The sequence below is a fragment of the Sciurus carolinensis genome, chromosome 1, assembly GCF_902686445.1.
Source record: "Sciurus carolinensis chromosome 1, mSciCar1.2, whole genome shotgun sequence".
NCBI lineage: Eukaryota > Metazoa > Chordata > Mammalia > Rodentia > Sciuridae > Sciurus > Sciurus carolinensis.
Genome location: NC_062213.1, coordinates 38,352,300 through 38,368,468, shown reverse-complemented (window position 1 = coordinate 38,368,468; position 16,169 = coordinate 38,352,300). Strand labels below are relative to the sequence as shown.

Here is a 16,169-nt window from a genome sequence, read left to right as displayed (position 1 = left end):
ATCTGCCTAGACAACATACCAATGAGGCCTCCTAAAACAGAAGGTAATTGGGTATTTTTATCCAACACAGCTTCTATGCTTCCTCCCCTCTTACATTTCCCTCATCCTAGCCATTGGCCACATTTTTTTCTTTGAATCTGTGAGAACTGGTATGTTCTACAAGCAAGCCAGAAAGCTTCGCTCTAGTTAAATCACAGCACTCAGCTCTGGCCTTCTAAGCCCCTTCTCAAGAGGGGTTGTTAGAAATACTGTCCTTTAAACAAGTTTAACCTTCGCTGGCCCTCAAAAAAGTAGAAATATTAGGCCAGAAACCTCAAGAGATATTAAATAGAATCCAGGTCAGTGCTCTTTCAACTCTGAGGCAAAGACAGTATTTCCTGAAGTGTGTTAAACAACATGTTTAAATAAAATTAATGTCAGATACAGAAAATAGCCATACTGATAAATATCAAATGCAAAAAGGGAAAATTCATAATTTCACATCTGCCATTTCTAAAAACCAAAAAATAAAAAAAAAAACCTTTTGAAATGTGTTTTATAATGAAGGGTTAAATGCCACATTATATACCTGTGGTCCTGGTACTTTGGTTAAGCATTTCTATAAATGACTGCCAAATATTCAGATATTTACCTGTATTCCTTACACTAGATTTAAATAATAAATGGAGTTATAATTTTAAAAAGCCCCTCTGTGGATTCCAAAGGTTTTAATATGCTCCAAGAGGGCAGAGATTTTTGTCTTTTGCTCATTAATAAATCTTCAGTACCTGGCATGCTGGTCCAGTAAAAATTTGACTGACCCATTTTAAAAAATAAGAACCGAGTCCTGAATGTGTAGCTCAGTGGTAGAGTCCTTGCCTAGCAAGCGCAAGGATCTGAGTTCAATCCCTGGCACTGCAAAACAAAAACAAAACAAAACAAACAAACAAAAAAAACCCCCAAACACTTAGGAAATAAAGGTAAGGAATAATAAATAAAAGCTATGAAAATCTTAGTGTGTGCTAGGAATTTTACTACTAATAGCTTTAAAGATAACCTCATTCCTTATAACATGACAGGATAGGGATTCAAAATCAGGTTTGTATATGCTCAGGATAAATAAAACTAATTTTTAATCAGGGTTCGTGTACATTTTATATTTTCAAAGTACACATTCAAGTTTATGTTACTGGGTAAGGTTTTCCATATAACACCAACATAAAACCTGTAACACATAATTGTGTGCTAGAGAACCAGCATAAACCAAAATATATATAAAAGTTAATCTCTGTGACATGTATTCTTTGTTCTTTGTGGATAAAGTTACTGACAACCAACAACCCAAAATTATTGTATAGTCAAATTAATGAAGGATAATTATTCATTAAATGTACAGTGGTTGTTTTCATAACTTGTTTCTATTATTTATATTTTATACTCAACATTTAAGTTACCTTCTCCAAATATTTACAATACTAAGCCATTTTACTTTTTAATAATGTCTCAATGAGAAAAAATGTTTAAAAACATCCAAAAGTATGGATTTCTGAAAAAATTTTAAATGTTGCTAAAAAATTATCATATGAAATAGTTATGGTTTTTGTCATTTAAAATTATGAAATGTAGGCATATGGGTTAGACACAATTTGAAAACTGACTATCCAAAAAGCTGTTTAAAAGGGGTTTGATTCAGATAAGAGTCTTCAAATTATAAGGCTCACATTTCAGCCTTATAAATAACCTGGAAATTTCAAATAACCTGGAAATTCCAGGTTTTCATAAACTCTTATTATAATGTACTATGGTAAGCAAATGATATGCTAAACCTCACTGTTGATGGCTTTTACTATTCTTGAAGAGCATATGGCTATTTTCTTCTAGTTCTGACAACTAAACATAATAAACACATTATATAAGTAGGGGCTATTTTCAACAATAATCAAATACATAAACAAACTTTTATTTTAAACGTTGGGAAAATGGATTTGTAATTCAAAAACTTGAGGCAAATGAAGCATTAAATAAAGCCTTTAAGTAGCAGATCTTGAGACTAGGAAATATTTACATATATCAACATGAATGCATCATTCTGTGGCACAAAGTACTTTTCAAAAGGGTTATTTATTGATGATCACAAGCAACCCTAGTCCTTTCGTCTGTTATTCTAAATAGTGGGAAAATTTTCAGTTTTGCATACTACTAGATCCTGTTCTCTACCATCTTACCCTTTTCTTCCAAAATGCTCTTATATGAAAATAAAACACAGAGAGAACATAATAAGATAGGATTCCTGCCTTTAGTACCTACCATTGTGCCTACTGTGGTATATGTTGAAAATATTTGTTGAATGAATGAATTCTCTGACACGTAAAGACTGTTCTTTTGAGTAACAGTCAGCAAATTCTTTTATCCCCACAGAAAAAAATGAAGTAACTCAAGAAAAGTCAAACAATATCTTCTTACCCACAGTCTGGAGCTGGACACCACCTACAATCAGGATCTGCAACAAGCCACCGTCTAAGCATAAATTCTTCATATTTTTCCATCAAGACATCATCACTTAATATCAAACGAATGTCATGGGGATTAAACCGTTCAGTACATTCTGGGCAACTGATATTAACTCTACTTTCAGAGATTTCTATCCTTAGGTATTGTCGTAAGCAATCCACACAAGATCTATGATGACAAGTCATTATATCAGGAAATCTGTCTTTAGAATGCCGCAAAAGGCACAAAGGGCACTCTATAAAGTCTCCAATTTGTTTGCTGATAGAAGTTAATCCATTGTCAGAAGAGGTATTTGTAGAGAAAATGGAGTTCTTATCAGTACACATTTCAGAATGTATACTTTCAATACTTGCAATTCCATCCACCCCGCCATTTAGCTCCCTTGATTTACGTTTGTTATCCTTTTTCCTTCGAAACAGAGAGCCAATTGAAATTCTTCTTTTTTTGGGTGCCTTTTTGACAGAAGGCAAGCTCACAGATGAAGCAGAAGACTGAAGATCTCGATCTGAACCCATTTGCCGGTGTAAACTCATGTCTAAAATGCTCATTAGAATTGTGTCAGGGTCAGTGTTTATACACAGCCCTTCATTATATTTACAGATAAAACCTACTTCTTGTTCTTGCATTCAGACTAAGTCATGATGTAAGAAAATCCTACTTGGTTCCTTCACAGAATTCTTGAAGAAGTTTGATTTACTGAAGACTGTTATCATAGATGTCCTGAAAAGCAAACAAAAACCAAGATCACTTTATTGTATTTTTAGTCTGCATGCTTTTGTAAACACAAATTCAAAGAAATTTCACACAAGTATGTTCTTTAACCGTTAGTTTGAAACATAAGGCCAACTTATTAAAATAGTCTACAGGAGAATATAAAATTAATGCTGAAATAGCTAGGAGGACATTCTTTAATTTTAAAAGATTCTCTACAAGTTGAACTGATGTGATCATTCTTAAAATCTTACATAAACTTCTGATCCTTGTCACACTGAATTTAATGACTCTTCACTGCCTTTTTGAGTTTTTGCTTTTAATTGACGATAAATGTATGCAAATACAAATGGCCAATAACAGCTTACACAGTTCTGAAGAAAAATACTATGGGGGGAGGGGCTCTTACAGTGCCAGAAAAAAAATGACTTATTATAAAGTTACAGTAATTACCACAGTGTGCTATGTCACAAAGATAGATACAAACCAATAAAACAGAACACAGTCTTAAAAGTCCCATATATCTGACACTTGATTTATGACAAAGGTGACTGATACTGCTGAGCACTAAAAATGGTCTTTAAACAAAAAAAAGGTACTATATCTATACATTATTCAACTGAGAAAGAAAAAAAAAAAAAACGACCTATGGTTTACCCCATGTGTAAACATCAATTCCAGATGGTTCACAGATCTAAATGTGAAAAGTAAAACTAAGAAGCTTCTAGAAGACAAGAGAATATTTCAATGAAAGATTTCTTTAAAAGTATAGAAGTGCTAACCATAAAAGAAAAGACTGACAAACTGGATGACAATAAAATCAAGAGACATTATTAAGGGTGTGAGAAGACATATGTTACATATAACTAATAAACAAACAGTAAAGAACATATACAAATCAATAAAAGACAATCCAACAGAAAAGGGAGCAGAGGACTTAACAGGCACTTCACAAAAGAATATGAAAAAATGCTCAATACCATTAATTATCAAGGAATAAAACATTAAAGCTACATTGAGAGCCCACTACACACCCAGACTAGTATTTCCAAGTATGGACAAGGATCTGGAAGAATAGGAACTTTCTTCCAGGAGGTGTAAATGGTACACCTACTTTGGAAAACTGTTTGGCTATATCCACCAAATCTGAATACATAATGTATTACCCAGCAATCAAAAGGTATACATAACAAGGTTCACAGCAGTATTAATTATCATAGTCAAAATACTAGAAATAATCCACATTCCATCAACAGAATAGATAAATAAGTTGTGATATATTCACACTCTACCATAAAGCAATGAAAATTCTGCTACACATAAAACAAGAAAGACTCCCACCCAAAAGAATATGTGCTATACCTTCATACACTGCTGTTGGAAATGCAAATTGGTGCAACCATTATGGAAAGCAGTATGAAGATTCCTCAGAAAACTTGGAATGGAACCACCATTTGATCCAGCTATTCCAGTCTACCCAAAGGACTTAATATCAGCATATTATAGTAATGTAGCCACATCAATGTTTATAGTAGCTCAACTCACAATAGCTAAACTATGGAACCAGCCCAGGTGCCCTTCAACAGATGAATGTATTAAAAAAAATGTGGTATATATACACAGTGGAATATTACTCAGTCTTACAAAAGAATGAAATTATGGCATTTGCCAGTAAATGGATGGAGCTGGAGAATATCATGCTAAGTGAAATAAGCCAATCCCAAAAACCCAAAGGCCAAATGTTTTCTCTAATATGCGGATGCCAATTCACAATAAGGGGGGGGGGGGTAGGGAAGAACAGTTACTTTAGGTGGAGGGGAGTGAAGGGAGGGGAGGACATATGGGGGTAGAATGAATCAGACTTTATTACCCTATGTACATATATAACTATATAACCAGTGAGATTCCATATCATGTACAACCAGAAGAATGAGAAATTGTACTCCATCTATGAATGATGTATCAAAGTGCATTCCACTGTCATGTATAACTAATTAAAACAAAAGAGAAGAATATGTGCTGTAAAATTCTATTTATATCAAGTTCAAAACAATTAATCTATATAAGGATACTTTTTTTGGAGGGCAAGTCCACAGGATTTTGTTTTTATGGGAAAGAGTAAGTAATAATGTCTCTTTAGTATTAATGGTACTTCATCAGAGTGTATAGCCAAATTACTGAGGAACATTTTCAAAATACAAAAGCTCTGGACCTCATTTACGGAAATTCTGATTGTATAGCTTTAGAGAAGAACTTTTTGTTGTTGTTTGCAAGACTCATTTATTTTTTAGTTATAGGTAATTTATATCATTTTAAACTATGCAGAAGACAGTGAGTAAATGTTTAAAATTGTACTCCCCATGGTAATCACTGTTAAGAGTTTCCAAACTTCTCCAGAAATTGTATATGTGTATATAACCCTGTATAGTTTTATTTTTTCTACAAATGGACTCATACTATTCATAGTATTTTGCAATTATCATCATTAGTTCAGCATTCTATGTAAGTCTTTTCATATTACATTTAAACTGTGGTTAACTCATTTAAATCTTGCTGAACACTTGAAAGTTATAGGTTTTTTGTTGTTGTTTTAATTTGGTTTGACTTTTTACTTCTATCAACTAGGCTGCAGTGGATTTCTTTGCACAATATACATCCTTATATCATCTGAAAGATGTTTTTTATACATAGGACTGCTAGGTTAAAGATATTTCAATTTTAAAATTTAATAAATAACGTCTAACTGGTTCCTCCAAGCAGAATATGAGATGCTTCTCTCCTTGTTTTACATTACTTCAGGCACTAATAAGGTATCCTTGGCCTACTGATATGGAGACACAGGAGACTTTAATGACTACCCTCTGTAGAAATAACCCAAGGAAGTATCTGTAAGTATATAACTGAAGAGAACTGGGAATACCTCAATTGCAAGAACTTTTGGCCAAATTTCACAATTGAAATCTAACCTAGCATGTGCTCAACACTGAAGTTATCACAATTAACAAAATACACATACTTTCTATCCTCATTTTTAAGATCTAGAGAAGGAACATGACCTGGAATCCACATTATAAGTTTCTCTCTATATATAATTAAATTTGTCTCTATTACTGTATCCCTCAAAAAAGGTGAACTTTCACCAAATTTAGAGGGAGGCTGTCGGACATTATGACAAATAATAGGTTAATTCAGAATGTTCCTCAAAAGAAAAGAAGCCATCTTGCAAGCCATCTGAATAAGATAACAAGAGGCCTACATAACAGCATTCTGAAGATATAGTCAATATTTTATCCTATCGCCCCAGAAATGGAGGCATAACCATTGCTCCTCCTTCTCCTCCTCAAATTTACAATTTGCAAGTGTTAAAAATATATCTTTTTTCATTATTCTCAATTTACAGATGGAAAAACAGACTTAGAAAACATTGGTAGTCTTACTTTACTGCCATACTTCTTAGGCATATACAGATACATTTTTAAGTCCAATTAATTTAATAGACACATATGAGGTCTATTGTATTAAATATGGAATAAATTGTATATAAAACCCTATATGTAAACATAACAGAATAGTTCACACATTTCAGAATAGGAACAAATGATGAGAGGCATTAAATATACCTAATAATATCACAGGATATATCCTCAACTCCTAATAATTCCCAATTCAGCAAATCTTTATATGAATTTACTATTACTATCACAAGGATCTGTCAAGCTAAAATGCACTGAAAACATGAAGAAAAGCAGTGAAGAGGGAAAGGTAAATTTAGGTTGGCCTCTGCAGTAGGTAATTTTATGTATCAACATGACTGAGCAAAGAGATACCCAAAGAGAGCTGATAAAACATTATTTCTGCATATGTCTGAGGGTGTTTCTAGAACAGATCGGCAGATGAACAATTTTAATGAGTAAAGTAAATCACACTTACTAATGTGGGTACTGTTCAATCCACTATAGGCCCAAACAGGAAAAAAAAAAAGAGAGAGAGAGGTTGCTCTCTACTTAGGCCAGGACAACCATCTCTCTCCAACCCTTGCACTTGGTTACTTCTGCTTCTTAGGCCTATGAACTCAGACCAGGACTTCTACCATTGGGTCCTCTGGTTTACAAGTCTTTGGGTTTGGACTGGGTTTACACAGGCTTTCCTGGGCCTCCAGGTTGAAGACAGCAGATCATGTGAAACAACCCTTCATAAAATATATATGAATATATATTCATATATATATATCTAATATATATATAAATATATATATATAAAATATATATATAAAAAATATATTATATATATATATAAATATATATATATAAATCTCTAGTTGATTTATTTCTCTGGAGAATCCTGACTAATGTAGCCTCCATGATGTTATTATTACAGCTATTTAGTGGGAACCCTCTTCCACAGAACAAAAGTATGGCTCTCTAATTAAAGATGTTAGAAGAGTTTGGTTATTAAAATAGAATAGTAAAAACACAAGTAGATCTCATATTATGTATTTTTCAGTCTAGTATCTAAAATCATAAAACAGGTACCTCTCTAACACCAACATCACAACTCCAGTCACCTAATTTAAGACATCAGGAATGTTTCTCCTTTCCTGTTTTTCCCAGTTTAGAACAATGCCAACAAGAAACCCACTACTCCCTTCTATTGCTGCTAACACTTGTACTCCCCTAAGAAATCTGGCTGGTGAATTAATTTTACCACTAGCAAAGGAACCCTATACCTGACTTTTTAAAATGTACTTTACGACTAAGGAGAGGCACTTGAGATTGGTACTGAAAAGGTCAAAGACCAGAATCCCCCTAAATAACCTCCTCTAGGCCCCAGTGTCCAGTGTCCATATCCTTGTAAAGTCAAGATCTTGATCAATCGATCTCTCTCTCTCTTTTTTTTTAGGTACCGGGGAGTGAACTCATGGGACTCTTCAACTAAGTTACATCCCCATTCCCAGACAGTTTTATTTTTTATTTTGAGACAGGGTCTCATTAAGTTGCTGAGGCTAGTTTCGAACTTGTCACTCTCTTGCCTCAGCCTCCTAGGTAAGGGTGATTATAAGTGTGTACCACCACTACCATGCCTGGCTAAGATCTCTTGATTCTTAATTTTTCCATCTCTTGAGGAATGTGTGAGAAATTAAGAAACTGGAATGGCCCAAAACAAAGGTGTTTCAATCATGTGTAAAAGTGGTGTGGCTTGAAGATCTAGTAAAAGTGCTGAAAGTTTTTATTGACTCATCTTAAAATATATTCTACACCAGGCTATGTTTTTATACTCTGTAAAAATTACAAAAGTTGAATACTCCAGATAAAGCAGCTAACCAATTTTAATACTATTTTAAACGAAAATAAGTCCCAGGTTTTAAATACTCAACTTACAAACACAGGATAGATAAGAACAGTCAGAGGTTCAATCTATACCTACTTTAAGAAAAGTTTATGTACCAGTCAGGGTCCTAGCAAAAATCAAAACTTTCAAAGAGGTAACAAGGATGTACTTACAAGTGCCAGGGAGGGAGCAATTATTGGAGAGGGGCTGGCTGATCAGCATCACCTGAAGAAATAAGTACCCAGAGTTTCTTTCTCCTCTGGGTCCAATATTTGGGCAATATCTCACATTTGCTAAAGCCAACCAGAATCCAAAAGGAAGGATAAATGAAGCAGTTCTTAGAGGTCAACTTCCTGGAGCACAAAGGAGGGCAGAGAAGGGTAAATGAAAAGTACATCTGGGGTAGGGAACAAAAAAAATCTAGTATTGAACACAGAAAGAGAACTTGGGAATCAAGAGACCTGATAGAGCCACTTTAAATGATAATACCCTAGAGAAGGTACATTACCAAGTCTATGATCTCTCCATTACAAAATCACTTCAAATAGATGTTATAAGAATAATGTGAAACTGAAATATGTTAACAGTATCTAACAAAACCTAACACCATACTAAATGTTAGCTGAAGTGAAATGTAAGATAACCTTTGAATTCCTGGTACCTTACACAATGTATAGCTTATAAAGACTAATAAATAATGGCTAAATAAATGATGCCTTTTGGTTGTGATTCTTGCATGATTCTTATTAAACCACACAGCTTTTGACATCCAGATTTTTAAACTGTGAAAATAATCTTTTACCCCAGTGCTACAGGATACACAAAACACATTAAGCATCCTGAATATGCCATTGATAAACACCCCCAACCATAAACACTTTAGTAGCACCTACTAGCCACCTATTTGCCTAAATGACGTATGATTCATTAGAGGGTATTCTGGAAATAAAGAAGGCTGGGTAAAAAGTTAGCAGACAAAAAAAATTAAAATTTCAAGAGAAAATTCTATTATAAGTTCAAATATGTTTTTGTTTCTATTATTCAGCTAAAACTAGCTTTTTTCCTGACACTTCTCAAAAAGGTTAAAATATTGAGAAAATCCAATAATTCTGTACTGATGACCTAAATACTAAATCTAAGAGCAAAGAATACCTATAAATTCTAATTTTCCATTCTTTTTCAGATGTCTGATATCCAGGTATATAGTACCTCTGAAACATGCAAGTGATAAAAGTAGCATGTAACAATATTTACTAGCACTAGTGACGAGAACATTAAGAGGGTTGCTTTATTTTATTTTAGTGAGAAGGGAATAGATGCAGAAAATTTCCAGCATAGTTTCTAAAGAGCACTAATTTGGTCACTTCTGAAGCCTGAAGCTTCAAGTAAAAGAATCAAGAAAGAATAAGACTTTCTATTTAAGATGTCACATTCTATATTATAAAAGCATAACAGTATATACTTATTTTGAGAAGATGGAGAAAATGAGGAATAAAGAAAAATCTTAATTTCAATGGCTATTTATTTGAATGTGAGAATGGGAAATGAAGAGGAAGTTTTTTTGATGGATGAGAAAAATATTTAGTATTTTTCTCTCTACAAGTCACTTAAATTTCATTTTTGGTGAACTGTGTGTTCATATCCTTCCTGTTGGTGGACTTTTCTTATTGGTATATAAGACCCAGTTCTATGCAAATAAACCCTGCTATCATGTATCACATACATCTTTTTTGTTGTTTTTAGTTGCAGATGGACATAATACCTTTATTTTACTTATACCTTTTTTAAATTTATTTATGTGGTACTGAGGATAGAACTCATACAAGGCAAGTGCTCTACCACTGAGCTACAACCCCGGCCTTCACATACATCTTTTTAAAAAATTTAAAATATTTGATCAGCAACTCTTCAATGCAGAAATTTCAAGACATTTTTGCATGCTCGAATTCACATTATCTTTGTCTTTGACTTTTGGTTTCTACGGCTATCTTAGAAAAGCCTTGCTTACTCCAAGATTACATTTTTTTAATCCTCTAAAATCTTCTGGCACTTCTATACAGTTTATATTTTTGCTTAATCTTTAATCAGCTTCAGTTTATTTTAATGTCAGGAATAAATAGAGATCGAGTTTTGATTTCTAAAATGGCTAGTCATTAATGTCAATACCAGTTAATAAATAACAATCCCCCCAAATTATTTGATTATTCATATACCTCTTTGTGTATGAATCTTCTAAGTGATATGAACTTCTAAAATAAGCTTTTGAGACTATCAAACTGTTGTGTTCCAAATTATACTTCAGCCAGTCAGAAAGGTGCTCATTTCCCTGAATTCTCAAAAACATCCTTTATTTTTTAAAATATTTTTAGTTGTAGATGGACACAATACTTTTATTTTATTTATTTATTTTTATGTGGTGCTGAGGATCAAACCCAGTGCCTCACATGTGATAGGTAAGTGCTCTACCACTGAGCTACCCCAGCCCCCAACAACCTTTATTATGTCAATAGTTTTTCCACTGTAGCAAAAAAGAAAGAGAGGTATTTGAATTTATTTGATCACTAAATAAACATCTGTTAACATATACCATCCTCTACTTCTTTTTCTTTAATGGGTTTTTAGTTATATATGATAGTAGAATCCATTTTGACATAATTATAAAAGCATGGAATATAACTTGTTTTAATTCAGTCCCTAGTACATTTCCTTCCCCTTCCTTTCCTTTCCCCAACCCCTGCTCCCTTCCCTCTACTGATCTTTCAGCCATTTACATAGTGATTTTTTACTTCTATGTTTTACCTGTTCATCTTTTTTTTTTTTTTTTTTTACCATTTTTACATTGGAACATTGATGGTTTTAAACCTTCAATATTTACTTTATCCAAAGCCTATCCTTCAATTTTCATACTTTGAAGAGGTATAAATTTTTAATTCATATCTATGAAACTCTTCTGTAAATTATTCTGTTGCTTTATATGCTTATGAAATCCTTTCAGAGGATGAAACCTATTTTTTGAAATATTTCTGTTCTCTTCATTTCTTCTTGTGAATCCATGTTTCTTTTCATTTGTGTCATCTTCCTATAAACTCAAGAACTTCCTTTAGCATTTCTCAGTGTGCAGGTCTCCTAGCAATGAATTCTCTTTACTTTTTAATATGAAATATGAAATATGTCCTTATTTCACTTTTTTTTTTTTAACCAGACACATTTGCTGAATATAGAATTCCATGTAATAGTTTTATCTTTTCGGGACTTTAAATAGGTCATTATACAGTCTTCTGGCTTCTTATTATTTCTGACAAGTCATCTTTCATTGACATTTTGATTACCCTGTAACTCTTCCCTTTGGTTACACTCAGTAATTTCTACCTTTGACTTTGAGCAGTCTGATTAAGATGTACCTACATGTAGTATTTTTTGTATTAATCCTGCTTGGGGTTCACCAAAATTCTTGGATTTGAAGTTCACTCAAATGAATAAGGAAATATAAGGGAGATTACTTCCTTTAATATTTTTTAATCCTATTGTCTTCTCTCTCTCCTCTCCTGGAATTCCAATTATCTATATGTTAGACAATTTAATTTTGTCCCAGTGACCCACTAGGGCTCTGTTCATTTTTTGAAATCTTTTTTTTTCTTCATTCTTTAGTTTAGCAAATTTTTACTGATGTACCTTCAATTTCACCAGCTTTTTCCTCTGCCATTTTCAATGTGCTGTTAAATCAATCCATCCAATGAAATTTTCATTTTAAAAATGTACTTTTCAGTTCTAGACTAATTTTTATATGATTTCTATTTCTCCTTTGAGATTGTCCATATACTCAATCATTATGATCACACTTTCCCCTTTAACTCCTTAAAAATATTAGAGCTACTTTAAAAGTCTGCTAATTCTGCTATTAATGGGGGTGGGGGGGGTGGGGGGCGTCTGTACAGCAAGCTATATGTTCCTCCTATTTCACATGTCTAGTAATTGCTTATTATAAACTGCATATTGTGGATGATATGTTTTAAAGGCTCTACAATCTCTTATCTTCTGAAGAAAGAATTCTACTACACCTGGCAGTTAAGTGACTGGCTCATCAACTTTAAATTATGGAGGTACAGCTTATGCTTTTTCAGAGTGGGTGGGAGAAAGCACAAATGTTTACTAAGCTCCTCTATCTTGGTGGGAATCAAACACCAAATTCTGTCTTCTGTGTAAAGGATAGTAGCTATAATTTCTATTCAGCTTTTTCTGTATCTCAGCTATTATTTTCTTCTGAGATCCTTGAAATCTGCCATGCACAGTTCAGGAGATAACCAGGAATTAAAAGAATGTTTACTCACAACTTTCAGGGCCACTTTACAAAAATTTCCTCCTTTCTAGGATTTATTCACTCAATTCCAGTCACTCCGAAACTCCAGCCCGATATCAAGTCAATAGAACTCTGACTTTCTGCTTGAGTTTCAGGTCCCTTGGGCTACATGGACTTAGACATCTGGCAGTTTACCAAAGATGCAAAATTCTTGAATCTGTATATGATCCTGCCATAGAAAATTTTAGTCTAAGTTTACATTTGTAATCTTCACAATATGACCATTTATCAGACTGCTTCTTAAAAACAATCTTTAAAAAGTTTTCTTGCATTATCCAACATCTGCAATTGTAAGGTGTTCTAAGAATAACTAAATGTGTTTAAAATGTTTTTGTCTTTTTGCTCCAAGTAACCTACCTATATTTCATTCATTTTCTTCTTTCAACAAATGTCTTCAGTGCCTATTATGTACCAGATATTCTTCTAAGAGCTGTGCATACAATATACAATGCTGAACAAAACAGACGAGTCCCCTGTTTTGTGGAACTTTCATTCTAGTTCATTTAAACACTGAGCAGATATTTTAGACTAATCCTCCTTTAAGAGTATAGTAAATGAAAGACTCTGCAAGGATCTAATTTTTTTTTCATTTCCCCTCAACATCTAAATTTTAATAGTGTTTCTTTCTGAAGCATAATTTTTCAACAATAAAAACCTTATTTATATTTGGGCATATGATAGTCCCATAATCTAAACAAATATTTATTAAAACCCATTTTAAAGCTTTCTTCTAATAGACTATAAATACTTTGAACAGCACTGTATCTTTAAGTGATAATGGTTTTCTAACACCCTGACACTCAATTCCATAAAAAGGAATCACTATTTAATTGAACAAAATGATCTAGTATAGAAAATACTTATTTATCTCACTGCCCTAACATCAGGAACCAATATAAGTACATAAAACAGTGGGGAAAGTCTCAAAACTTGATTTACATTTATTAAAGATAAAAGGCATACAAATAAAGGTTAATCAATATTGTGTGTTCAACAGGCAGTTGATTATAAATATGTAAATAATAATATTACAGATTATGTCACTTTCTCTTAAAATAGCAATTATCACTGGGAAAATTTTTAAGTTTATTATGCCTTATAAACAAAATCTCTAAATTAAATGTAACAAAGAGGTAGAACACTTACATGCCCAATGTGAAAGGCAGCGATGGTGCTAGAGATACAATCTAAATGCCTTTCAATTATTGCAATATCTCTTCAGAAACACGAACGTATTATATGCTGATATAAGGAAACCTAGGTACTATGGATCTCTAACCAAGTGTTTTGTGGCTTTAGGTCAGTAACAATCTCTCTGAACCATCTGAAATAGGGAAAACGCTACTGGCAGAGATGATGCTAATATGCTCATGTTTCAGTTTCCTTCTGAGCACAAAAGAGGAGGCCATTTTCCATTCCACTTGTAGCCAAATGTGGCCACATGACTAGTCCTAGCCAAATGCAATTTAAGTGCAATGATCCTTTTCAAGGATGGGGCTGGGAAGTCATTCCTTCAACCATTCTTAAGCTCTATTTTTTCACTCAATGGTGGTTAAAGATAGTAACTCCAGAGGATGACTCCAAGTTGACCTTAACAGATAGCAAAAACATGAGACTTAAGGATATGTGAGTCATCCATATGGTTCTCTGTATGAGAAACAAACTTAACTTTGTTCTGTAAGATTCTGGAGTTGTCTGTTTTGACACAATTACCTACCTTATCACCTTAAAGTTGGAGATAAAATGAGGTTAAAAAAATTTTAGAGTATCTTGGGGAGAGGGTTTAATTTTTATATTTTTTTTTTTATTTTTTGAAGTACTGAGTGTTGAACTCAGGAACTAGGAACATGTTAGGCAAGCTCTATCACCAAGGCTAGTTTTAATACAGAGAATACTCCAGGGTTCACAGTGGATAAGTTTTCTAGATAAAGAAATAATTCTTCTCTTTTTTAAAAAATATCTTCAAATTTTCTCAAGTGTTAACCTTTTTATTTTATTTTGATATAGGATCTCACTAAGTTGCCCAGGCTGGCCTCAACTTGGGATTATCCTTCCTCATTTTCTGCCTCAGCCTCCTGAGTAGCTGGGTTTATAGGCGTGTATCATCATGCCTAATGGGAAAAGTTTTTAAAATGTTATACAAAAACATTGGAGCACATATTCAGAGTAAAGCATGGACTTTGGAGTTAGTATATCTTGGGTTGAATTCATAGTAGCTAGCTGTGTGACACTGGGTTACTAAAACTCATTTGTTTTACCTGTAAAATAGGAATAACAATAATACCTATAGTCCATAATTACTATGAAGATTAAACAACATATAAAGAATTCAGCAAAGGGTATGGTGCATATTAATCACTTAAGTATTAGCTATAACTATTATATATATTATATATTATCTTATTATATATATCTGAAAAGATGGCACAAATCTAAACTATTTACTGGATAAAACTGTTGGAGGATTACTACACAAAATATTAGAAATAAAATTAAAAAATGGTTGGCTCTGAAATGGTTTTTCTAATGTAATCAGTACAGTTATACATTGTAAGTTTGAAATACAGTATTACAGGGAATTGATTTCTTGTAAATAAAGTTTTCAGTTTTCTTACATTTATATAGCTACAAACCTAACTCTAGTTGTCTTTCTAATATTAAAAATTGAATAAATATTTTCCACTTAACTACTTATAAATAGGATATAGAATAAACAGAAAATTAGTGTTAAGAAAGTATCATTTTCCAGCAATCAGTTTCCACTTTTGAAAAGTGCATGCTTCCCAAGACCCAGATATACTGCCTTGAATTCTATCCTTCATATAGTTTCTATGATCTCCCAGAAACAGAAATTTAAAGTTGAGAATAAACTATTACCATATGCCACAAAACCTCTCAAAAGAGATATTTCTAAAAGAGTTTCACAGGGGGCGATCCAAGATGGCGGCCTAGAGGGAGACTGCACCTCCGGTCGCTCCACAACCCAGGAGTTAAGAAGGGGAGGCATTGAGAGACTCGGACTGAAGTGGAGCCACGGGTGAGTCTGCCCACTGGGTAAAGCTCGGCCCGGGTGGCAGGCCCAGATAGAGGTGGCTTATCGGAGCCGGGCAGGGCAGCTAGAATCATCCACAGGCAGTCCTGCGCACTCCGGCGGTGGGCCCCGCCCACACAGCCAGCTTCTCCAGGTTCTCGGAACGGAACTGGCCCCCTAGTGAGAGCCTGTCTGAACAGAGCACGCTCCGAGTCCCGGAGCCCCTGCAGTGCAGTGTACTCCTGCAAAGAA

The 16,169-nt window shown here is 33.6% G+C and overlaps 1 protein-coding gene across 4 annotated transcripts in view; it reads right to left on the bottom strand.

Moving 5' to 3' along the window:
* The window catches only part of Rnf19a (ring finger protein 19A, RBR E3 ubiquitin protein ligase), a 51,745-nt gene that overhangs the window by 19,102 nt on the left and 16,474 nt on the right, over positions 1 to 16,169 (bottom strand). For 3 of the 4 annotated variants that reach the window (XM_047548542.1, XM_047548525.1, XM_047548547.1), the window contains one exon: positions 2,443 to 3,210. In XM_047548542.1, the coding sequence (XP_047404498.1) occupies positions 2,443 to 3,116 (674 nt within the window). In that variant the 5' untranslated portion in view covers positions 3,117 to 3,210. Of the gene's footprint in view, positions 1 to 2,442; positions 3,211 to 8,702; positions 8,852 to 16,169 lie in introns of those variants that run through there. The other variant, XM_047548535.1, reaches the window with a different exon arrangement.